The following is a 25,407-nucleotide window of genomic DNA, read 5'->3' as shown; positions in this document are numbered from 1 at the left end:
TACTGTTTCTTGACTTTTCTTTCCGTGCTTAAGCTGTGTTTCACTCAAGCTGTGTAGTCAAATTATAGTATTTTGTGTCTCTTGAAATATTTCTTACTCTTAAACTGTTATGGCAATGTGGCTATTTCATTTGTTTCCCTTTGCTTGTGATTTTAAAGATCTCTTTTTAAAATTTTTATTGGATTTAAATTTATAATTATGTAACACATTTTCGTAGTTCCAAAGCAAAATCAAAACACATGGTAGATTTTAGAGAAGTCTAACTCCCATGCCAGTCCCTTCACCCTGTTCCTTTTCTCTCCCAGAGGTAACAATTTGTGTTAGTTTTGGATTTATCCTCCCATTTAAAAAATATAAGCAAATAATCACAGGTAGTGTATTTTCCTTCTTCTTAGATAAAAAGTAGCCCAAAACACGCAGTGGTTTGTAGTTTGCCTTTTCACTTCATATGTCTTGGGGATTATTTCATAACTAGAGCACAGGTTGCCGTTATAAAGATAGCTCATCCAGGAGTTCCTGCCATGGCTCAGTGGAAATGAATCTGACTGGCATCCATGAGGATGCAGGTTCGATCCCTGGCCTTGCTCAGTGGGTTAAGGATCTGGCATTGCCATGAGCTGCAGTGTAGGTCACAGACACAGCTTGGATCTGGCATTGCCATGGCTGTGGCATAGGCTGACAGCTACAGCTCCAGTTGGACCCCTAGCCTGGGATCTTCCATATGCTGTGGGTTGCAGTCCTAAAATAACAAAAAAAAAGGTAGCTCATCCAGTCTGTTCAATTCAGGATCTATTGATGGGCTTGTTTCCAGTCTTGGAATACCAAATTATTCTGCCACAAAATGGCTTGTGAGTTTGTCTTCTTGTATATTTGCCAAGGTATCTTTGGGATAGATTTTTGAAAGTGGAACTGTTGGTTAAAAAATAAATGCCGAAGTTTTTGTTTGGTATTCACCATAGTGTCATCTATAAGAATTTTACCATTTTGCATTCTCATCAGCAGTGTGAGCACCTATTTCCCCAGAGCCTCACCAATACTTTGTTTTCAAAATTCTGGGTTGTTTATTTGTTTGCTTTAATCATTCTCAGAGATAATAAATGGTATCTCAGTGAAGTTTTATTTGTATAGCCTTTGTTATGAGTCAGGCTGAATATCTTTTCTATGTATAAAGGATTTTTAAATTTTTTCAGTGAACTTTGTTTATATCTCTATTTTTTTGAGAAGCTTTTCTTATTTTAGAGATATTAACTCTTTGTATTATATTGTTTTTCTCAGTTTCCTGTTAACATTTTATTTTGCTCACTCTTCCTAATGAGATGTTTTCTCAGTGAGAATTATGTAACTGGTTGTTTTACTTTTTACTTCTGTAACATAACTTTTGTCTGAATGACCCGCGTAGCTATGTACATTTCATAATTTGCATATCTGAAATGTTACCTTATTTTTTTCTGATTTGTATTTACTCATCTAGATTTATATTTAGTATTTCTGTTCTTCTGATTTACACTTGCATTTCTTATAAGCCACCAGATTCTTTGTTAAATAAATGTGGGTATTAATAAAGAAAAGTCTCTTCCAGGAGTTCCCGTCGTGGTGCAGTGGTTAACGAATCTGACTAGGAACCATGAGGTTACGGGTTCGGTCCCTGCCCTTGCTCAGTGGGTTAACGATCTGGCGTTGCCCTGAGCTGTGGTGTAGGTTGCAGATGCGGCTCAGATCCTGCGTTGCTGTGTCTCTGGTGTAGGCTGGTGGCTACAGCTCCAATTCAACCCCTAGCCTGGAAACCTCCATATGCCGCGGAAGCAGCCCAAGAAATAGCAAAAAAAGACAAAAAAAAAAGAGTCTCTTCCAGTCCCTGATATAGAACTTTAGGGGGATAATGGGGTGTAATGGACATGGTGGTGGAGTCGACATCAGAAACCCTCGCCCCATTCTTCCCTCACTCTATTCCTGGGAAAGTGGCTTAACCGACCACTCATAGACACAGATTTGAATTTCTTAGTTTATAAAATGAATGATTTAATTATATCACAGTGTTAAGAAAAATTCTCAAATGAAAATTATGTTGCACTTAACTGTTCTAGTGTAAAAAAATAATCTTTTGAAAGGCATGGGGTTGACAGAAGTTTGAGAATGTTTTAAGAGTTAATGTACAAAATTGGACGGGAGGGATAATTGAGGATTTGGGATTAACAGATACACACTACTATATATAAAATGCATAAACAACAAGGACCTGCTGTATAGCACAGGGGACTCTTTTCAGTATCTTAAAATAAACTATAATGGAACAGAATCTGAAAAAGAACATACATATATAATTGAATATATGTGTATGTATGTGTATATGTATATATGTGTATAAAAAACAGAACTGCTTGATTGTATACCTAAAACTAACACAGCATTATAAATCAACTATACCTCTATAAAAAAAGAAGAGTTAAATGTACAAAAATTAATCTCCTTCAAAGTAGAAAACATAAATCTATCATCCCATTGTTCATCCCTCAGAACTGCATTTTAAATCACTTTGCCATAAGATGGCTAATAAGTTCGGAGCTCAATGCATGGGTGATTCATTTATTTATCAATTGGTACTCCTGGATTTATAACTTTATCAAACCAGAAAACAGAAAGTCTTGCTCAATTTACGAGGGTGTCCAAAGCGTCGCATAATTATGTAAACAATGTTTTTCTTCTTATAGGAAAGGCTGTGATAATTCCACCTGAATTCTAACTTGTACACAAATGTAAAGCTCTTTTTTTCCTCTTATTTTAGAGTGTGGAGGTGTCCTGACCGGGACTTACGGTTCTCTTAAGTCTCCAGGATATCCCGGAAAGTATCCCCCAGGAAGAGATTGTGTGTGGAAAGTGATAGCCAGTCCCGATCTCCTGATAACATTTACTTTTGGGACCTTGAGCCTGGAGCACCATGATGATTGCCGCAAAGATTACCTTGAGGTAAACAATTGTATTGAGATAGAACTTCTCATGATAGGATTAGAACTCAGGGAACTCTGGTGGATTATGCTCTTGAATTACCACAAATTATGAGCAATAGTTGGATGTATTCTTCAACAGGCAGTTGATGCCTAAGTCTTGCTAACTCCCTGTTGGCAATTGTGCCAGCGTGTTGCATCTTCTGGGTTCCGTTTGAATCTGGGACTCTGACTGCCTTGCCTTCCCATCATTTCCTGGAAAACCAGTCCCCTATCATGGGAAAAGCAGCATTTATGAAACCCACACACCGGAATGGCTCTCTTCCCTGAAGCAGATTCAGTTTTTTAGTTTTCATAAACTGACAAGGTGTTTCCCAAGTTGACTGTAGAGTTTCAAGAAGAAAAACAACTTAATAGCAATTGTGTTGAAATGGACTGCTAAAGGGTATGCCTCATTGGAATATATTGACAATTGTCATTGAGAGGAGAGGAGTCCCCCTCTGCCCCTCTTGCTTATCATTAATAAAAGATTAAAAAATAAAAGGGCTTTTATGTCTAAATTCCATAAGCATATAGGTTCATCAAAAGCATACCTTTCCATTTGTAGCCAGAAAATGGAAAGATTAAATTCATATGTTTAAATTTAATCTTAAACATTAAATTTTTAATGTTTAAAAATTAAAACATTAATTTTTTTAATGTTTTAAAGATTAAAACATTAAAAAGAGAAGATTAAATTCATATGTTGTTCACCATACATCTCAGTACCCCTTGCAGTAGTGATAAAAGATAAAATGCTTTTTTGGAGTTCCCATCGTGGCTCAGTGGTTAATGAATCCGACTAGGAACCGTGAGGTTGCAGGTTCGATCCCTGGCCTTGGTCAGTGGGTTAAGCATCCAGCATTGCCATGAGCTGTGGTGTAAGTTGCAGACGCAGCTCGGATCCCGCATTGCTGTGGCTCTGGTGTAGGCTGGTGGCTACAGCTTCGATTAGACCCTTAGCCTGGGAACCTCCATATGCTGTGGGAGCAGCCCTAGAAATGGCAAAAAGACAAAAAAAAAAAAAATATATATATATATATATACATACACACACACACACACACACACATATAAAATGCTTTTCCAAGTCCATTAGAGAAGAATGGAGAGCTCTGGAATTATTCATAAAGGATAGAAGGATATGGGCTGTCAAACCGGAATCTCCACAAGTTAAAGTCATTAGAAATTTAGCAGGTATAATGGATTTGAAACCTTTGGGAATAACTGGAAGACCTACCTCTCCCTGGAAGATATCAGCAAGCTAATTCTTTATATGTTGGCATAGAGTGAATTTTCTTGAAATTAATTTTAATAAATGCCATCAAATTAAAATTAGAGGCATTTTTCCCATCCCAATGTATTAACTCCTGGATACACACCTAATCGAATCACTCATTCTGGTAACATTGAAACGCCTCTCTTTTCTCAACCGTATTTCAAGGAACTAGTTAAATTACAGGAATGAAGTAATGCTGCATTATAACTTTGTTGCCAGTAGAAAAAGTAATTTGGGCAAAACTGGATACTTAAAAATATTTACTTCCTTGGTGCCTGGGTGTTCTATGCAGGACAGAATTTTCAGTAACGACAGAATTTTCAGTAACAACAGAATTATAGAGTGGTTGACATGATTATTTAAGAAATTAAAACCCAGCAATTAAAAAGCATTTCTAAGGTCACATCATCATTACAGCGGTACTTAATTAAAGTTGTATTTTTTTAATTCATGAAACTTTTTATGTTACATCTAATCTAACATTATTTCCTTTTGCACCTCACCTTCCTGAGTGCTTAGACCAAGCTCGGCATTAATTCGCATTGCTGGCATTCCTTCTTCTGTTGTCTTTAAATATATATTCATTCATTTCTTCTGGATTGCTAGGCATTTATCATTTCAAAACAAAAACATCGGGGTGGGGGTGGGGGACTAGGAAAGAAACTATTGAGAAATATTCAGGAGAAAAATTCAAAGTATACAGCTAGCCTCAGAATTAAAATTCAGACACAACATAAGGCAGCTGAGTTGATGAGAGACTCCCCTTTCCTGAGCCCCAACCTTGTGTTAGACTTTCGGTGGTAGGAGAACCTCCCAGAGCCATCACTTTTCAAGATGAGTTTTCTGACATTAACGTACAAAACAACTGGCTTTGTTAAAATCTGACCACTTTGAGTGTAATGACTCCTTCTCTTGTTTTAGATTCGAGATGGCCCTTTGCATCAGGACCCCGTTCTTGGGAAATTCTGCACCAGCCTCTCTGTCCCACCACTCCAGACTACAGGTCCCTTTGCCAGAATTCATTTCCATTCCGACAACCAGATTAATGACCAAGGGTTTCACATCACCTACTTGACAACACCTTGTGAGTAACGTGATCACTGGGAGCTTAGCATGAATGTGAAGGACAGCGCTGTGCTTATAGCTGCTTTGTATTTTTTTTTTTTTTATGTCCGCACCTGCAGCATTTGGACGTTCCCAGGGGATGACTCGGAGCAGTAGCTGAGGCCTGAGCCACAGCCAAAGCAATGCCCCATCTGAGCTGCATCTGCCACCTATGCTGCATCTTGTGGCAACGCTGAATCCTTAAACCACTGAGTGAGGCCAGGGATCGAACCCATATCCTCATGGATACTAGTTGGATTCTTAGCCGGCTGAGCCACAATGGGAACCCCTGTTTTGTATTTTTTTTTTTTAATTTTTATTAGAGTATAGTTGGCTTACAGTATTGTGTTAGTTTCAGATGTATAGCAAAGTGATTCAGTTTTACATATATAAATATTCTTTTGTGAAACTGCAGGTGACTTCCACTGACAACATGTATTTATAAACAGTTCTCTCACTGTTCCAAATTTTTCCTTTATCTTCTCATTGTTCTATTATTAATGGTGTAGTACCCCTTGGCCCCTGAATTATGGGCACTGCATTATGGAAGATATGTGTGAGGTCCCCCCAAAGTAAATAATTCAGACACCAGTTCCCCAGCTGTTTTTGTGTTTTGTTGTGAGATCTTGCTCAGGAGGGAAATGCAGTCTATCTTGAGATGTGTCCAATTTTATAACTATTTTGCCGTTAACTTGGTTTGGCACCTTAAAACAAACCAAGAACAAAAAAAAAAAAAAAAAAAAAAGGAAATGTTCTCGGATTTTTATTTTCAGGCTCCAGAGGATTTTGTTCTTGACATATATCATTGTGCCCCAGTGAAAATTAACAGGAAAAACACCCATTAAACCTCAATCTCAGGAAAAAGAGCAATAAACATCTTTTCACTAGTCCTCTTTCTCCATTTGTTTTGGCTTCAGGGTGAATCTGCAGTCAGCTGTCTATAATTTCTGTGGTCCATACCTGCTTTCTATGCCCATCAGTTTTCCCCTGACTGCATCTTGCTCTTCTGTATTCATTATCCTTTTAATCTGATTCATTTTTCTAGGTACAGATTTTATTTTGTTGCATGTATTTTATGAATGCCCTCCCATCTCTTTGGAGTGAAGGAGAGCATAAATACATTTTTAAGGCAATTGGTGGAAGAGGATGTTCGATTGAAAGTCAGATTGCACATTTCTACAGCTTTTTCTTTAGGTGCGAGATGTCAAGCTGAAAATCCTATAATGAAAGCCATTAAGTCTGTACAGGGTGAATAGAGTGGGTGTGTGATGGGGTAGGTGTTTGTATAATTTTTAGAAATTGCATCTCACGCCTGGGAGCTGGAGGAATGGCCAACCACGTAACCTTTCCCTTCTCTTCCGTGCTCTCTTTAGCCGACCTGCATTGTGGAGGGAACTTCACAGACCCAGAGGGTCTTCTCTCTCCTGACTTGTCTGGACCTTTCACGCACAGCAGACAATGCATCTATGTCATAACGCAGCCCCTGGGAGAGCAAATCCAGGTCAACTTCACCCACGTGGAGCTGGAAGGCCAGAGTGGCTGTTCTCAGAGTTACATTGAGGTAACTTTTGCTACTTAGTGGCACTTGTCTGATGTTTAGCCACATTTTTTTATATTCTGTAGCACAGAGGTCTTCAGAGCGTTGTTGGGTCAGTAGCATATGGATCACCTGGAAGATCTGGATGTAAGAAATGTAGTTCTGTCCCCATCCCAGACGGACTGAATCAGAACCCCTGGGGGTAGGCTCAGCAATCTGTATTTTAGCAGATGCCCCACTCCCCACCTCGCCCCAACCCCTAAACTGATTCCGATGCAGACTAGAAGGCTAGAGTCTGAGAACAGCTGTTCTAGAGAATGTGAAAGAATTTGCCAAAAATAGATCTACAGATGGTGAACCAGGAGATTGGTAATAGAATAGCAGAGAACAAGAAGGAAAGGTAAGACTAGAGGCTCATAATAACGCTAAATCACATGCTATTAAACTGAGTGCTAATAATGAAGGTGAATGCAAATAAGTAAGACTGATAGGGTTTACAAATATGATACAGATTTCAGAGGTTGTCCAGGACATCTTTCAGTGTGAGGGAACTCAACCCAGACAAGTGAAAGGATTTGCCCAAGTGAGCTAGCTAGTCAGCAGCAGAGACTTAAGTTAAAGCATTGGATAATTTTAGAGTTTAGGGACTTTGTTCCTTCATCAGAGCTGCTTGTTCTCCTTCAGAAAGTCTGATTTACGTGTGTGTGATGGTTATACGAAGAAGAATATCTGAAACAAAAAGGCAGCCTTTGTTTGCCTCGCCTGGTATTTCTTTGGCTTAACTATTGGTCAAGCCACAAATTAAAATGTTGAGCAAGAGAAACAAAACATTTTTTGTTGGGTGCAACCCTTTTATGTAAACTCAGAGGGGCATTGACAGTTTGGTTTGTTTATGGAAGTTAGAACAAATCATTTTTCCAGGAAAAACCTATGTAACCTCTTGCCCTCTTCTCTCCTTCACATGTGTTGAGAGAAAGCATAGAATTTTAGCATGAGGTCTGAATACAGCTCAGTAATGAAGAAGTACATTGACCCTGGTACCATAATAATGCCTTTTAAAAAATTCATCCAGAGATTTTAAACTTAGACAATAAGGCACATGTGTATGTTCACTCAGCGTATGTTTTCTAAAGTCCCTTAGACAGCACATTAAAGTGTTTGTTATGAAGCACTTTTAGATGTTTTTACATAAATAAAAATTAAATTTCTGACATCCATTTTTTTACTATGAGAATGGTAAACATAGTTCATGCTGAGAGAGTATTTATTATGCACAGGTGCTAGTCTGAAAATTTTAAAACATGATCATAAACTAAATAGATAATGATAATTGTCTTCTTCCTGCCTGTTGGACATGATGCATGCTTTACCTGTGTTAATTCACTAAATGTTTACAGCAACCATAATTACTCCTATTTCGATACTAGGGGGTTGAAGCATAGAGAACTTGTTGCTTGTCTGTAGTTGCATGTCTAGGAATTGAATTTAGTAGTTTCTGTTGTACTCTTTTCTGATAAAAACAGACAAGCCGCAGTGTAGCTGTGACCACAAGCGGTGGCTCTCCTTCCCTAGGGAGGAAGCTCTTGTGAATTTCCCAATTCCATACCTGGCTCCCTGGTCACAGGACTATAACATGGAAGCGGGCAAAATGCTTTTCTTGGCTGGGCAAAAATAGAACTCTAATTTTATGGGGAATCTGAGTACCTTTCTATTGGATTCTTTGATGTTTTTAAATTTAATTTTATGGCTGCACGCATGGCACATGCAAATTCCCGGGCCAGGGACTGAATCTGAGCCATAGTTGCCACCCATGCCACATCTGTGGCAATGCCAGATACTTTTTTTGTAACCCACTGTGCTGGGCCAGGGATCGAACCCCTGCCTCTGCAGCAACCCAAGCCACTGCAGTTGGATTCCTAACCCACTGTGCCATAACAGAAATTCCCTATTAGATTTTTTGTGGTGGTTCTAATGTCTCTAAGTATTGCCCAAAACACCTGAAGTGGTTTACCCTCTCTGGCTTTTCAGTACACTCTAACTAAATTTCAATAAGGAGTTATATGAAATGAATTGTTCTGAAGTCATCAGAAGATAAAATTATAAAGCTAGCATTGAAAGATTTAATATTGTAAAGCAGAGGGGCAGAATGTTTTGTAGCCAGAATGGGGCTGGAGTTAATTCATCTGAGATTTTTATATGTATATATTTTTTTATTTGGGGGAGCATTTTAAAAATTGAAATATAGTTCATAAACAGTATTAGGTGAGTTTCAGGTGTGTAACATGATTTGCCATTTATAGACATTATGTAAAGATTAGCAGAGCATGTCTGGAAACCATCTGTCCCCATACAAAGTTATTACAGTGTGATTGCCCATATTCTCTACAGTGTATGTTACATCCTGTGACTTATCGTGTAACTGGAGGTTTTTTCCTCTTAATCCTCTACGCCTCTTTGCCCTCCTCACCCATATTGCCCTCTGTTCTGGCAACCACCCATTTGTTCTCTGTATCTATGAGTCTGTTTTTGTTTTGTTTGTTTTTTTTTGTTGTTGTTGTTGTTCTTTAAATTCCACATACAAGTAAAATCATATAATTTGTCTTTATCTGACTTATTTCACTTAGCATAATACCATCTAGATCTATCCATGTTGTCGCAAATGGCAAGATCCCTTTTTATGGTGGAGTCATACTCCATTTTGTGTATGTATTTGTGTACATATATACCACATTTTCTTTGTTCATCCATCAACAAACACTTAGATTGCTTCCATCCCTTGGTTGTTGCAAATAATGCTGAAATGAACAATGGAATATGCATATCTTTCCAAAGTAGTGTTTTTGTTTTCTTTGGATAAATACTCAGAGGTGGATGACTGGGTGGATTATATCCTAGTCTTAATTTTAATTTTCTTGAGAAACCTCTATACTGTTTTCCATAGTGGCTACACCAATCTGTAATCCCACCAACAGTGCGCCAAGGTTCCCTTTTCTCTACATCCTTGCCAACACTTGTTATTTGTTGTCTTTTTGATGATAAGCATTTTGACATGATGTAGCTTCTTGTGGTTTTGATTTGCATTTCCCTGATGATTAGTGATGTTGAGCATATTTTCATGTATCTGTTCACCATCTGCATGTCTTCTCTGGAATAATGTCTGTTTAGGTCCTCTGCCCGTAATTTAATTGTTTGGTTTTTTGATGTTGAGTTATATAAGTTCTTTGTGTATTTTGGATACTTATCAGGTATATTATTGTTTGCAAATGTCTTCTCCTATTTAGAATGGGCTGACTTTTCATATTGTTGATAGTATCCTTGGATGTGCAAAACCTTTTCAGTTTGACGTAGTCCCATTTGTTTATTTTTGGTTTTGCTTCCATTGCTTGAGGAGACATTTCCCCCACCTCCTCAAAATAGTGCTAAATGTACTACCTTTTTTTTTCTTCTTAGGGCCTCATCTGTGACACCTGGAGGGTCCCAGGCTAGGGGTCGAATCAAAGCTGCAGCCTCTGGGCTACACCACAGCCACAGCAACACCAGATATGAGCCGTGTCTGCAACCTACACCACAGCTCATGGCAACACTGGATCCTTAACCCACTGAGTGAGGCCAGGGATCAAACCCACATCTTCATGGATCCTAGTCAGGTTCATTAACCACTGAGCCATGAAGGGAACTCCCTGCCTGTGTTTTTTTTTAGAAGTTTTATGGTTTCAGGTCTTACATGTAGGTCTTTAATCCATTTTAAGTTTATTTTTGTCTATGGTATGAGAAAGTAGTCCAATCTGATTGTTTTGTATGTAACTGTCTAGCTTTCCCAACACCATTTATTGAAGAAGCTGTCTTTTCCCCATTGTATATTCTTCCTTCCTTTTTCATAGATTAGTTGACCATATAAGCAACTAATATGGGTTTGTTTCTGAGCTCTTTATTCAGTTCCATTGATGTATATGTCTGTTTTTGTGCCAGTACCATACTGTTTGGATTCTATAGCTTTGTAGTATAATTTGAAACCAAGTTTTGTTCTTCTTTCTCAAGATTCTTTTGCCTATTCATGATCTTTTATGTTTCCATATGAAGTTTAGAGTTATTTGTTCTAGCTCTGTAAAAAAATGCCATTGGCATTTGATTTTAATTGTAGATTAAATCTGTAAATTGCTTTGGATAGTATGGTCATCTTAATAATATTCTTCCAATTCATGAGCATAGATATCTTTCCATTTGTTTTTGTTGTCTTCAGTTTCTTTCATCATATCTTATAGTTTTCAGACTACAAGTCTTTTACCTCTTTGGTTGGATTTATTCCTAGGTATTCTTTTAATGTAATTGTAAATGAGACTGTTTCCTTACTTTCTCTTTCTGATACCTTATTATGAGTGTACAGAAATGAAACTGACTTTTGTACATTAATCATATATCCTGCAACTTTACTGAATTCATACATTAGTTCTAGAGTTTCCTTGGTGTTATCTTTACTATTTTCTCTATATAGTATCATATCTTCAAACTGACAGTTTTACTGCTTCCTTTCCAACTTGGATTCCTTTTCTTTTTATTGTCTAATAGCTATGACTAGGTCTTCCAATACTAGGTGAAATAAAAGTGGAGGGAGTAACCATCCTTGTCTCATTTCTGATCATAAAGGAAATGATTTCAACTTTTTTTTTTTTTAACTGTTGAGTATGATGTTGGCTGTAGGTTTGTCATATATGACCTTTCTTATGTTGAGATATGTGCCCTCTCTGACCACTTTCTTGAAAGTTTTTATAAGTAGGTATTGAATTTTGTCAAAAAATTTTTCTGCATCTATTGAGATGATCATATGGTTTTTATTCTTTGTTAATGTTGCCTATCATATTGATTACATTATAGATATTGAACCATCCTTTTGTTCCTGGTATAAATTCCTTTCGATTATGGTGTGTGACCCTTTTAATGTATTGCTGAATTTGGTTTGCTGATATTGTCTTGAGTAGATCTATTTTTTTAGTCTTAATTTCATTTATTTATGCTCTGATCTTTACGATTTATTTCCTTCTACAAACATGGGGATTTTTTTGTTATTCTTATTATAATTCCCTTAGATGTACAATTAGATTGTTTATTTGAGATTTTCCTTAGTTCCTGAGATAAGCTTCTATCACTATTAACTTCTGCCTTAGAAATGTTTTTTATGTGTGTCCTAGATTTTGGATCATTGTGATTATATTTTTTATTCATCTCCAGGTATTTTTTGATTTCTTCTTGATTTCTTCAGTGACCAATTGGTAGTTTAGTAGCATATTTTTTAGCCTCCACATCTTTGTATTTTTTTCTTTTTTTGCAGATTTTTTTCCTTATAATCAATTTCTAGTCTCATACTGTTGTGGTCAGAAAAGATGCTTGATATGATTTCAATCTTATTAAATTTATTGAAATTTGTTTTGTGGCCTAATATGTGATCTACCCTGGAGAATGTTCCATGTGCACTTGAAAAAAAATGTGTATTCTGCAGCTTTGGGATGGAATATTTATATACAAACATTATGTATAGTCCATCTGGGCTAATGTGTCATTTAAGGCCAATGTTTTCTTATTGATCTTCTCTCTGGATAATCTGTCCATTGATGTAAGTGGGTGTTAAACTATAAAGACTATTATTGTTACTGTCAATTTCTCCCTCTATATTTGTTGATATTTGCTTTATGTATTTAGGTATGCCTATGTTGGGTGCATATATACATATAATTGTTATACCTTCTTGTCAGATTGATCCCCAATCATCTAATACCCTTCTTTTTTTCTTGTTTCAGTCTTTGTTTTAGAGTCTATTTTGTCTTATATAAGTGTTGCTACTCCAGATTTCATTTCTATTTATATGGAATACTATTTAAAATTTCTTGTAAATCTGGCTTACTGTTGCAGAACACTTTTAGCTTTTGCTTGTCTATAAAACTATCTTTCCTTCAAATCTGAATAATGTCTTTCCAGATAGAGTATTCTTGATTGTATGTATTTTCTTTTTATCACTTCAAAGATATTCTTACTCTCCCTTCTGGCTTAAAAAGTTTCTGCTGAAAAGTCAGCTTATAGTTGTATGGGAATTCCCAGGTGTGTAATGAGTTGCTTTTCTCTTGCTGCTTTCAATATTCTCTCTTTGCTTTTTATTTTTTTTCCATTTTAATTACAATGTAATTAAGAGGTTCTTGGTTTGAACCTCTTTGGTTTCATCTTGTTTGATACTCTCTATGCTTATGGGACCTGAATGTCTGTTTTCCTTTCCCAGGTTAGGGAGGTTTTCAGATATTATTTCTTTAAATAAGTTCTCTGCCCCTTCTATCTCTCTTCTCTTTCTTGGACCCCTTTAATGTGAATGTTATTACACTTGATGTTGTCCTAGAGGTCTCTTAAACTGTTCTCATTCTTAAAAAGCCTTTTTTTGTTTTCAACCTGGGGGATTTCCAATACTATCTCTTCTGGTTTTCTGATTCATTGATTCCTTCTAGTGTACTTTCTATTTCAGTTATTGCATTCTTAAGCTCTGTTTGTTATCTTCTTTATATTTTCTCTGTTAAACTTCTCACTGTGTTCATCATTCTTTTCCAAAGTTCATTGAGTATCTTTAAGATCATTACCTTGAACTCTTTATTGAGTAGATTGCTTGTCTCCACTATGTTTAGTTCTTTTTCAGAGTATTTGCCTTGTTCCTTCATTTGGAACATATTTCTCTGTCTCCTCGTTTTGCCAGATTCTCTGTGTTTATTTTTATGTGTTATGTAGATAGGTCACATTTCTCAATCTTGGAGAAGTGGCCTTATGTAGGAGATGTCTGATGGGGCCTGCTACATATTCCCCACTTGTCAATATGCTAGAACTATATGCTCTAGGAGTGCCCTCTTTGTGGGCTGAGTGGCCCTTTCTGTTGTGACAGAACCAATTGCTCTGGGCACAGTGGTAGGTGGGACTGACTCCTGACCCATTTGCTTTTAAGCCTGATTTTTTGTGTTGCTGCCAACCCACTAGTGGGTGGGTCCAAGCCATGTGGCCTGAGGTATTGTGGAGCTAGTGCTGGGCCCACCGTTTGATGGGGCTAGGTCCTACATGGCTGGCCACATAGCTGGAGGGGGGTGTCTCAGAGCTGGTGATGGGCCTACTTTTAGGTAGGGCTGTGTTCTTGTATGACTGGCTACATGGCCTATGAGGTCCTGGGGTGGATGCCGGTCTGCTGGTGGGTGTGACCAGGTCCTGGGATGACTGGATACAGGACTGAGGAGCTGATGCTGGTGGCAGCCCACTGGTGGTCAGATAAGCCCCTGGTACTAATAGGCTAGGGGGAAGACTCTGAAATGGCCCTTGCCAGCACAAGTATCTTTGTGGTAGAAGGAGGTCCCCAAAATGGTTGCCACCAATGTCTTTGTCCCCACAAGGAGTCCTAGTTGCTTCCTGGCTCTCTGGCGCCTGTCTGAGATCAGCAAGCAGGTCTGACTCAGGCTCTTTTTAAACTACTGCCTCTGCACCATGACTCATAGCATGTGAGATTTTGCGTGCTTTCTTTCAGAGCAGAATCTCTGTTTCCCATGGCCCTCTGTCTCTCACGTACATCAGCCCCACTGGCCTTTACAGCCAGACCTTCTGGGGCTCATCTTCCTAGTGTAGTTCCCCTGGGGCTTGGGAGTCGGATATGGAGCTGAGACCCCTCACTTCTTGGGAAGAACTTATGTGATTATGAGCATCCTCCCATTTGTGGGGCAACTCCCTGGGGGCCTGGGTCTTAACTGTATTGTGTCTCTGACACTTCCACCTGTCTGATTATAGTTCCTTATTTATATCTTTTGTTGTGGAAAATATTTTCTGCTAGTCTTCAGGTCATTCTCATGGATAGATAGTTGCTCTGAATAGTTATAAACTTGGTGTGACTATGGGAGAGGGTGACCTCTGGGTCTTTCTACTCTACCATCTCCACCCACCGCTGTGTCTAAGTTCTTAATTTACTCAGACGTTTGCTGACTGTATAACCTCGGACAAGTCTTTATTGGGATACTTGAGTTCCTACCTCTATGAGAAACCCTACATTTTCCTCAAAACTTTGTAAGGATACATCAAGGAAATAAATCATAAAAATAGATTAAAAGTTAAAACCATTGTAGAAATGCAAAGTGTTCTCAGGCCAAATTGCTGACTCCTGTCTTGCACTTATTAGTTCGAAGACATTCAATGAGGCCCTTTCATGGTGGGCCATTGAAGTATCAATATTCTGATGTGCGCACATACCCACAAAGTCTCGATCAAATTTCCTTCAAGGGTCATTAATGGAAAAAATAAAAGAACTCTGTTATTAGGAGGACAGGTCATGTACGGTGATTTGAATAATTGAATAGACTTTTCTAATGTATCCTTGACCGTCTTAAAGTAATACAACTAATGGATTTATAGAACTTTAGCACCAGCAAGGGCCTCAGAGGTCATTTAATCTAAATCCTTAATTTTACAAATGAGAAAATTGAGGTCACAAGGTCTAACTCTAGTTATTGTCAGAACAGGATTTATATATATCTACAGAGTATTCTAGATAGGTGTGTGATGGCTTCGATCAAAGTTCTAGCCAGTAATCTTATCTATTTATTGGGAAAATTTGTGAACTAAGCCTCTTTTGGAAAAGTACATCCACTTCTTTTCATATGCTTCAGACAGTGGGTATTGAAGAATGTGATACAGGAAGGATCCAATTCAAATGACCTTATTATGACTCAGCATATTGCTCCCCAAAATAGTGGTTTTATTTTTTTAAAGGTATACTTAAAAATGACCATGTTTTATCAAAGGAATAAAAAAAAAAATGAGACTGGTATTTAAGATACATTGGCGGTTTGGAGGGAGGGTGACCTTGCCGTTTCTCAACTCTATTTGTGAAAGAGAGAGAGAGAGAGACCACCCCCCCCAAAGTTTTAGAAAGAGCGAAGAATAGGGAGGTAATTCTAGAGAGAGGTGAGAGAATGATAGTCGGAACCTTTCTTTTGAGTCTGAATAGATGTGATTTAAGAATCTCAAATCTTCTCCTTTTGTAGTTCCAGATATCTTGTTGCCATGAGAACATGCCCTTTAAATGTAGATTAAGATGTGAATGCCTAGTGTATCTCTTTCATATAGAGTCTGGTTTTGAAAGACTTTTTGCTCTGTAAGAGAGCTCCGTAAACATTTCTTTGAGAATGAAATATAACTATTTAACAAATGTGGTATTGCCCAGATTCATGGCAGCATCTCTTTCTTTTTCTTTTGTTATTAAACAGGAAACACACACTTATGTATTAATTCTTGGATTTATATTGCTACGGCAAATACAATCTCCAGTTCTAAAAGTGTACATTGTCCCCAGGTGATGTGATGTGGCTGGTAGCAGAAGAATTAGGCATAGCAAGAATAGATCAACTCTCGGTCCATCTGTTTTTGTCGATGAGAGCTTTTAAATTATATAGAATGGTTCAATGAATGTGATAGAACCATCTTTCCAGAATAAAAAGAAGCAGCTCTCATTAATATTTCATAAGCAAATGAAGCCATCAGAACTCTGACTGAAGGACACATAAGGTAGTAATGAAAGTTTAATTTTTAATCCCAGTGAAGGCAAGTACTAAGCTGAATAATAATTTTGGAAGCTTATGTGATATTAAGGCCATGTCTTGAAATGAGACATGGAAGGAAATGAATAGAATTGCTCACCTCACCAGATCTCCTTGACCTACCCCAAGTCTTTTGTCCCCCTCCCACCAAGACTGGGTGGGTAGAAGGGGAGCACAGAAGAGAGGTACAATGGAAGGGGAAGGAGAGGAGATTTCTGGGGAAACAGGAGGGCTTCTGGGAGAACTGATTCCTTCTTAGACAAGGAAAGCAAAATGGAAGTAAACAGCATAGAAAAGTTGATAACTCTAATTAACATGATAGGGAAAAGTAAGTTACTTTCGGTTTGGCTTCTGCAATCTAGGGCATGTGTACTGATTCTGCAAGTCTCACTGCCGGACAAATTCATCCTATTTGACACTGCTTGCCATGCCCAGGAAATTCACGACACAGAAATTGTACACATATCTCTCCACAGTGTGATGCAACTAGATATTAGGGTTAAGATTTGTGAATGTCCAATTTCTTGGAAGTCTATAAACTCTCTCCTAAATAATTACTGGGTCAAAGTAGGAAATAGAAAATGACATGAATGGCAAAACAAAAAAGAAAAAGAAAAGGCTGTGCATCAAAACCAAGTAAAAATCTCTAAGATGTTAAAGAAAACTAAAAAAAAAGGGGGGGGGATGAGAGAGCACAGTAAACTGGAAAACTGAAGGTCTGACTTGCCTCTGAACCCTTCATCACCTCCTCTGTCCCTCCTTCCCTGAGCCACCACCCCCTGTGCTCCCACTGGGCCCTCCAAGGTTTTGCCACCTCCCCAGGGGCCTTCAGATGGATTCGCCCTCACAAAGGACTTCCTTTTGGTCTTTGTTAGGCATGGAAGCTATTCAGCTCCAGCCTTGGGGTTGGTTGAGGGAGGGCTGTGACTTTTGGTCTGCCTAAGCCTTGTTACCCTCAAAGGGACACGTCGTCGATGGTCAGAGCCTCATGACTCATGACTCACAGAAAAATTCTTAAGGGTATAAACTGAAAGGGCAGAGAAAGAATAAGACCTCTGGCAACTGGAGCAGGAATGTAGCTGCAGCAAGCAAATGCACCAGAGTTGCCTGCGGGCTATTGTTTTCCAGTTAAGCACATGTGGACATTAATTTTAGTTCAAAGAAATGTCTTTCTAGAGATCTTAGGGGGGAAAAGGGGGGAAATGGGAAGATTGTCAAGAGTTTGCATTCTTAGAATATTGGATTTGGGGTTTGGGCAGAGACTAGAAACTTTTGGTTAGTTTCTAGCATTTTTGTTGTCAAAACAGTTTTTCCACAATTGCTTGGCCATCTTGGTGCTTTTTATTGAAGTAATAAAAGATTCCATTGCATGGAGTCCCCATCGTGGTGCAGCAGAATTGCATCCAACTAGGAATCATGAGGTTGTGGGTTTGATCCTAGCCTCGCTCAGTGGGTTACGGATATGGCGTTGCTGTGAGCTGTGGTGTAGGTCACAGACCCAGCTCAGATCTGGTGTGGCTGTGGCATAAGCTGGCAGCTACAGCTCCGATTAGACCCCTGTCCTGGAACCCTCCATATGCCGTGGGTACGGCCCTAAAAAGACAAAAGGAAAAAAAAAAAAAAAAAAAAGACGCCATTGCTCAGTTGAGATAATGTTACCGATTGGTGCTGAGGAAGCCAGGCCATGGACTGAGAGGGTAGAACCACCTAGTTTGGGGCCCGTGAGGGACCGTGTGGCATAGATCCGTCCTGTCGGTCAAGGAGTTGCATGCTTCTGTGGAGATCACAGACCCAGTGGGTAAGGGAGATGGAGAGCACGGAGTGAGAAGAGGATTTGGAAATGATGTTTATCAGAGCATGGGTGCTATTGGGGCAGATCGAGAGGTATAAACGAAAACAATCTTGCATGAAAAGATGACAAAGGACTTCAAGTCTCCGTTTGACCAATGGCGAGGTATTTAACATCAGTAAACCTCAGGTTTCTCATCCACCTCAGAAACAGTAATATTATTCTTTCCGGAAGGATTAGAAGTTATTCACGCATTTATGTACTCATGTTCTAAACATTTATTATTTATTTATTTAAAAGTTGACTTTGGACTTTATTTTATGTTCATTTTTTTAAGTAGGAATTGCAACAATTTTTATTTAGTTATTTATTTATTTTGCTTTTTTAGGGCCACGCCTGCGGCACATGGAGGTTCCCAGGCTAGGGGTCCCATCGGAGCTACAGCTGCCAGCCTATGCCATAGCCACAGCAATACAGGATCTAAGTCATGTCTGTGACCTACACCACAGCCCACGGCAATGCCAGATCCATAACCCACTGAGCAAGGCCAGGGATCGAACCCGCAACCTCACGGTTCCTAGTCGGATTCGTTTCTGCTGCGCCATGACAGGAACTCCTTGATATTTATTAAGTAACTTCAGTGCCAGGTACTGTGCTGGAGGTGGATGTGCAGAACACAGAGGTATGAAACAAGTAAGCCCCAAACCACATAATTTCAAGGTGGGCAAAGTATCGTGAAGGAAAGAAAGTATATGAGAGAAAATAACACGGTGATGACTTAAGCTGAACGCTTAGCGGTAGCTTCCCCGGGGATGTCAGATTCGAGTCTGAAGATGAGAAGGGATTAGCAATGCCAAGAGCCGAGAGAAGGGAGAGAAGGACCATTCCAGGGAAAGGTGCCAGCAGAGCCTCAGAGGTTGAATTGACAAAAAGCTTCACACACACCCACAGAATTGCGAATAGATGAGTATGGCTGGCATCGCAAAGGAGAGGAAGAAAGAAACTAGAGTTAGACGGGAACTAGATTCTGCAGGGCTTTGTACATGGAGGTAAACAACTCAGCTTTGCTAAATGAAAAGAAATAATCAGAATGTTCTTAGCACAGTGCCTGGCCCACTGTGAATAGTTATTTAGTAACAGGTCACATGATGATGATTCTCTCTCTCTCTTTTTTTTTTTTTTGGCTTTTTAGGGCCACACCCGAGGCATATAGAGGTTCCCAGGCTAGGGGTCAAATCAGAGCTGTAGCTGCCGGCCTACACCACAGCCACAGCAAAGCCAGATCCTTAACCCACTGAGCAAGGCCAGGGATCGAACCTACAACCTCATGGTTACTAGTCAGATTTGTTTCCACTGTACCACAACAGGAACTCCGTGACGATGATTCTCTTGATGATGATGGGAGGGGAAAGGCGGATAGGAGCGGGTGATGTATTGGCGTTTGCAGCCCTGTGGGAACACATTTCTAGGTAAAATTAGACATGTACCCCTGCTTTTAGAAAAGCAAGTTTTAAAAAATCTGATGAAGGATAAATGTACTTTATTGATAGAGATATTAGAAGCTCCACTGTTTTAAGAGGCAGAAAAAGCTTTAAAATTTTTACTAGGAAATCATGAAACATAATAATGAGTAACCAAGAATAATAACCTAAGAAAATACATTTTAGTTCTCGTGTGGCTTCTTTTATCTCTTATCCCCCTCCCTTTATTCCTTTTGGAAGGAGGCCACATCCCCCTTCTGTGCACCCAGATTAACCCAGGGCTAGTCTCCAGGATCAAGTCCTTATCTAGATAAGGGACATTTCAATCTGACACTTACTTCTCAAGAAGCCACATGTTAAACACCACTGTTTGGTAAGGTTCTGGTTTTGGCTCTTAGTTGGGTCCAGCCTAAGTGGCAGCATATTTAGTTTGCTTTGAATTGAGATTTAATACTTAACTAGATTTGTGAAATTGTTATGTAAAAACAAATTTGGATACATAGCAGATACAAACAAATAAGCACATTTAAGACTGGGCTTTGGACTGTTCACAATAGCCAAGACATGGAAACAACCTAAATGTCCATTGACAGATGAGTGGATTAAGATATGGTACATATACACAATGGAATACTACTCAACCATAAAAAAGAACAAAATAATGCCATTTTGCAGCAACACGGGTAGAACTTGAGACTCTCATACTAAGTGAAGTAAGTCAGAAAGAGAAAGACAAATACCGTATGATATCACTTATATCTGGAATCTAATATATGGCACAAATGAACATTTCAGAGAAAAGAAACTTGTCAACTTGGAGAACAGACCTGTGGTTGCCAAGGGGGAGGGAGAGGGAGTGGGATGGAGTGGGAATCTGGGGTTAATAGATGCAAACTATTGCATTTGGAGTAGATAAGCAATGAGATCCTGCTGTATAACACAGGGGACTATACCCAGTCACTTGTGATGGAGCATGATGGAGGATAATGTGTGAAAAAGAAGATAGATGATAGATAGATAGATAGATAGATGATGATAGATAGACAGATGGATGACTGGATCACTTTGCTGTACAGTAGAAATAGACAGAACACTGTAAATAGACTATAATGGAAAAAAACAAAAATCATTAAAAGCAAAAGACTGGACAGTGGGACCTGATCTATAACAGATATTAAAGCTTTTACTTCTGACCGGGCTCTAGACACACCTGACCTTTCATATAAACTGTGTTCCTCAGTCCAGTTAATTTTAGCTTTTCCTATAGGACATGTTCCTTTGTCAGAACTAATTTTTATGTAAAAATATTTTGTGTGGGTCATTTGTCTTCAGGAACTAGATTCATCTGCTGAATGTAAAAATCAGAAGCCATTTGGGCTAGTCCGTAGGGCTAAAAATCATGGGTCACAGGTTATAAGTTGAGTCTCTGGGCCTGAAACAATCAGTGTTTGCTGAAGGACAAGGTAATCCATGAACAGTCTGGGCCTGTCCACACAGCACTAGAACTAGAACTGGTCCTTGTCCTTTCTGTGCAAATGTGACCCACAGTGAAGAATGGATCTGGGAGTGCCAGTTGTGGCTCAGTGGGTTAAGAACTCAACATAGTGTCCTGAGGATACAGGTTTGATCCCCTTCCTTGCTCAGTGGGTTAAGGATCCAGTATTGCTGCAAGTTGTGGTGTAGGTCAAAGATGCAGCTCAGATCTGGTGTTGCTGTGGCTGTGGTGTAGGCCTTCAGCTGCAATTCAGTTCCAAGCCTAGGAACTTCTATGTGCTGCAGGTACAGCCATAAAAAAAAAAAAAAAAAAAAAAAAAAAAAAAAAAAAAAAAAGGAGTGAATCTTGTGTATCTGGCATGAAGATGCCTCTACCAGTGGCCACAGCCTGGCTTCACCTGACTTCTTAAGAAAAAACAATATGTTAGTACCACCAAGCCTCAAATACAAGTCATCTTTCTCTAGGTTACATTGCAATAACAAACAGCCAGTAACAGTAAAGCAAATCCAAAGCAATAACAAAACATTTCTGAGGCTTACAACAAGGTGTATTTATTCACTCTGTTAACATGCTGGCTTGGGATCACTGAGCAGCTCTGCTGATCTGGTCCCTGTCCCAGCTGCCCTGGGACCCCAGCCCTTGGTCTTGTGAGAGCCCTTGGTCATCATGCAGTGACTCCCAAAGCTTCTTCTTAGAAGCCAGTTCATCACTTCTGCCCACCTTCTTTTGGGTAAAGCAAGCCTGATGGCCAAGCCCAGAGTCAGTGGGAGGGATAAATATTAATTCTCCATGTGGTAGCATCACGGGTCACAAGACGATGAGAGCCGATGTTCAGCCCTCTTTCAGGAGGGATGTAAATAATTAGGAAAAACAGCCCAGTCTATCCCAGTGCCCAGGCACAAAGGAAAGAGAGGGGTCTGTTATTGTGGGGGAGGAGGCAGCCTCACCAGGCCTGTGATATTGAATGCACGATATGCTGCAGGAGTCTTGGGGGTCACTTTAGAGTGTTTGGAGGTTGTGGTTACAGTCTTGCCTTATCTGGGGTCCAGGGAGAATACAGGCTTTCAGAATTAATAAGGTTTCATTTCCACAGAGAGAGAGAGAAACAGAGCCAAAATCCATTGTACCTTCTAGGGTTAAGGCCCTTGAGCCCTTTAAGTTCTTAAAACATTTGCACTGCAGCTGCCTTTCTCCTTGCTCAGGTCCTTGAATTTCATTAGGGAGGCCCAGGGGAGCAGCTCACTTTAGCTTGCTCTGCAGCTCTTTGGCTGTTTTTCTTCCTTCTTGTCATCTTCTAATGGGCAAACTAGAAAAGAGATACTACAGTCTTAGCAGAGTGAATGGCACCCTGGAGGATTCGAGAGCAGGAAGATAGCTTACTCTGTGTTTCATGCTTTCTGGTTTCCAAGCACTGCTGTATGTCTGCGGCGCGGACACAAATTGAGCCATCACACTGCACCTTAAAATTAATGAATCAGCAAGCCTCTGTCACACAGCTCTTTGCATAGTTCTGTGTCCGCTCCTGAAGGTGATACAGAAATTTCCTCTTTTCTCAGAGATTTGCTGTTTGGTTAGAGAGCTGGTTAGCATAACTTTATGGCAGGATGTGAAATTTGCACGGTAACTCCTAGAAAGGAACTGGTTCGAGATGAATCAGTGGAGAGGCATGTGATTTCCAGTGTCTGTGTAAGACTCTACCATATGGTGGTATCATGATTTATTTAATCACCCTTCTATTCTTAGACATGTGGAAGATTTCAGTTCTTGTTATTATACATTGTATTTTGGAGTTGCCTGGTGGCTCAGCAGGTTGAGGATCTAGCACTGTCACTGCTATGGCATGGGTTTGATCCCTGGCCCGGAAATGTTTGCATGCCGGCATCACTGCCAAAAAAACAAATAAAAAAAGAACGTACTTTGCTGTAGATCTTTGTGTGTCTTTGCTTGTATTTCGAACGGTTTCCTCAGGATAGAATGTTAGCAGGGAAGTTGCTAACATTGCAAAACTATGAACATTTCCAAGATTCCTGATCCATATTGTCCAATTATTTTCCAGAAATTTATACCAGTTATGGATCAGAGTAATGTGTTACTGTGTTACCAGCTTTGAGAATCAGACTTTTAAGCCGCTCCCTTTACTGCCTGTTCATTAGATCTGGATACTCTTTCAAGTTTCAGCTTAAAAATGATTTCTGCTGAGAAATATTCTGTAGGAGTTCCAACTTTTTGGTTAAATCAGTGGTTCTCTCCACTATAAAACCTTCTTGTATCAACTTTATTCTGAAATGAAATGTATAGAGGATATAAGCTCACATTATGCATGTACTTTACATAAGTAAAAATAAAGTTGTACGTGTAAGATTTAGGAGAAGTAGAGCAAAGTAAAAAAAAAAAAAAAATGTCAGTATGTTAAAAGCCTAGGCAAGCTGCACTAGTCATAAATCGTTTGCTCCCTGTACCGTTTGAATCCTGCAGTAAAAATGCAGGCCATGGCTCTGACATGGCTCTGTAGATTGGTGATGAATTTCCTGAAATGGTGACCAACTCTTGGCAGATTTCCAGGAGGAGGAAAAAAAAAAAAAAAAAAGAACTTCTTTTGATTTACACTCTACTTGTAATCCTGGAAAATTCACTGTGTATTACAATTGGGCAAAAATATTTCGCATTTAGTACGTAAAATAGAGCTATAGCTCCAATTCGACCCCTAGCTTAGAAACTTCCATGTGCCATGGATTCAGACCTAAAAAGACAAAAATAAAAAATACAGCTAGATTTTACACATACATCTTTCACTGCAATGAATGTGACACAGGTCCTAGGCTAATCCTTGCTGTGTGTGACTGTGTCTTATATTTCCAGGTATCTTTGGTCTCCAGCTACAAATTGCAATAGGGTCCCACTGCCATCATGTTAATAATTAAAACAGGAGTTCCTGTTGTGGCTCAGTGGTTAATGAACCCGACTAGTATCCATGAGGACGAGGGTTCGATCCATGTCCTTGCTCAGTGAGTTAAGGATCCGGTGTTGCGGTGGCTGTGCTGTAGGCTGGCAGCTGTAGCTTCCATTGGACCCCTAGCCTGGGAACTTCCATGTGCTGTGGGTGCAGCCCTAAAAAGCCAAAAAAAAAAAAAAATTAAAACAAAACCAAAAAATGCCTTCACAAATTTCCAAAATGCCTAATTTGGTGCCTATTGAGCCCCATTCTGTTACGTAGTAATCCAGGAACCTGCACTTTCCTAAACATGACACTCATGCTTTAAAAAGATTGTGCTTGCTAGAGTTCCTGTGAGCAGCAACTGTCTTTCACAGTAGTATCACCAGCACAGGTCCCGGCAGCAATGGATTTACATTCGGATGGCTTGCTCTTCCAACATAATTCTACATAATATGGGTAGTAGGTATATCCACGGAGTAATTCCTGACGTGGGTGAAATACTTGTAGTGTTTTTACCTTTGAAAAGGGCAGGAATAACAATAGCTTTTCTTTAGTCTACATTTTCTAGGACTAGGCAAAATTCACACCTTTGTGCTTCGATAACTCCTTGAGCTCGGCTTAGATTTAGTAACTTGTTCGAAGTTATTAAGTGTAGGGGTTTGTAAATGACAGAGGTGGGCATTGAATCCAGTCTACGTGACTCTAGACTATGCTCGTGACCATAACTCTATAACACAGATATTGACTATTGATTTAAACTAGATGGCCATTATTATATGAAGGAAATTTTCTTTTGCTCCTTTCTAAAAGTTTTCTTCCTAATAAACAGGATGCTAACAAACTTTTTGACATCTAGAGAGACATATGATTTAGCTTATTCGATCTTTTTTTTTTATCTTTTGTCTTTTTAGGGGTGCACCTGTGGCATATGGAGGTTCCCAGGCTGGGGGTCGAATCAGAGCTGCAGCTGCTGGCCTACACCACAGCCACAGCAATGCCAGGTCTGAGCCACATCTGTAACACACACCACAGCTCATGGCAACACTGCATCCTTTACCCACTGAGTGAGGCCAGGGATAGAACCTGCGTCCTCATGGATGCTAGTCAGATTCATTTCCACTGAACCATGATGGGAACTTGAACTTAATGGATCTTTTGGTGAGCTCAGTTTATAACTTGTAATTTCAAGCAATCCTTGTATTACTCTTCT

At 39.4% G+C, this 25,407-nt stretch overlaps 1 protein-coding gene across 1 annotated transcript in view; it reads left to right on the top strand.

Annotated features, from left to right (window-relative positions):
- LOC100521743 (cubilin-like) overlaps positions 1-25,407 on the top strand; it is a 314,323-nt gene that overhangs the window by 34,141 nt on the left and 254,775 nt on the right. The window contains exons 15-17 of the mRNA XM_021064811.2: positions 2,783-2,964; positions 5,182-5,344; positions 6,738-6,925. Coding sequence (XP_020920470.2) covers positions 2,783-2,964; positions 5,182-5,344; positions 6,738-6,925 — 533 coding nt within the window. The remainder of the gene's footprint in view (positions 1-2,782; positions 2,965-5,181; positions 5,345-6,737; positions 6,926-25,407) is intronic.

Source organism: Sus scrofa, chromosome 10 (genome assembly GCF_054392235.1).
Source record: "Sus scrofa isolate SSC_HxYL_T2T_F1_AM1 chromosome 10, Sscrofa_HxYL_maternal_Yorkshire_Landrace_v2.0, whole genome shotgun sequence".
Lineage (NCBI taxonomy): Eukaryota > Metazoa > Chordata > Mammalia > Artiodactyla > Suidae > Sus > Sus scrofa.
Note: the sequence above shows the minus strand (reverse complement) of the source record. Positions and strands in the feature narration are given on the sequence as shown.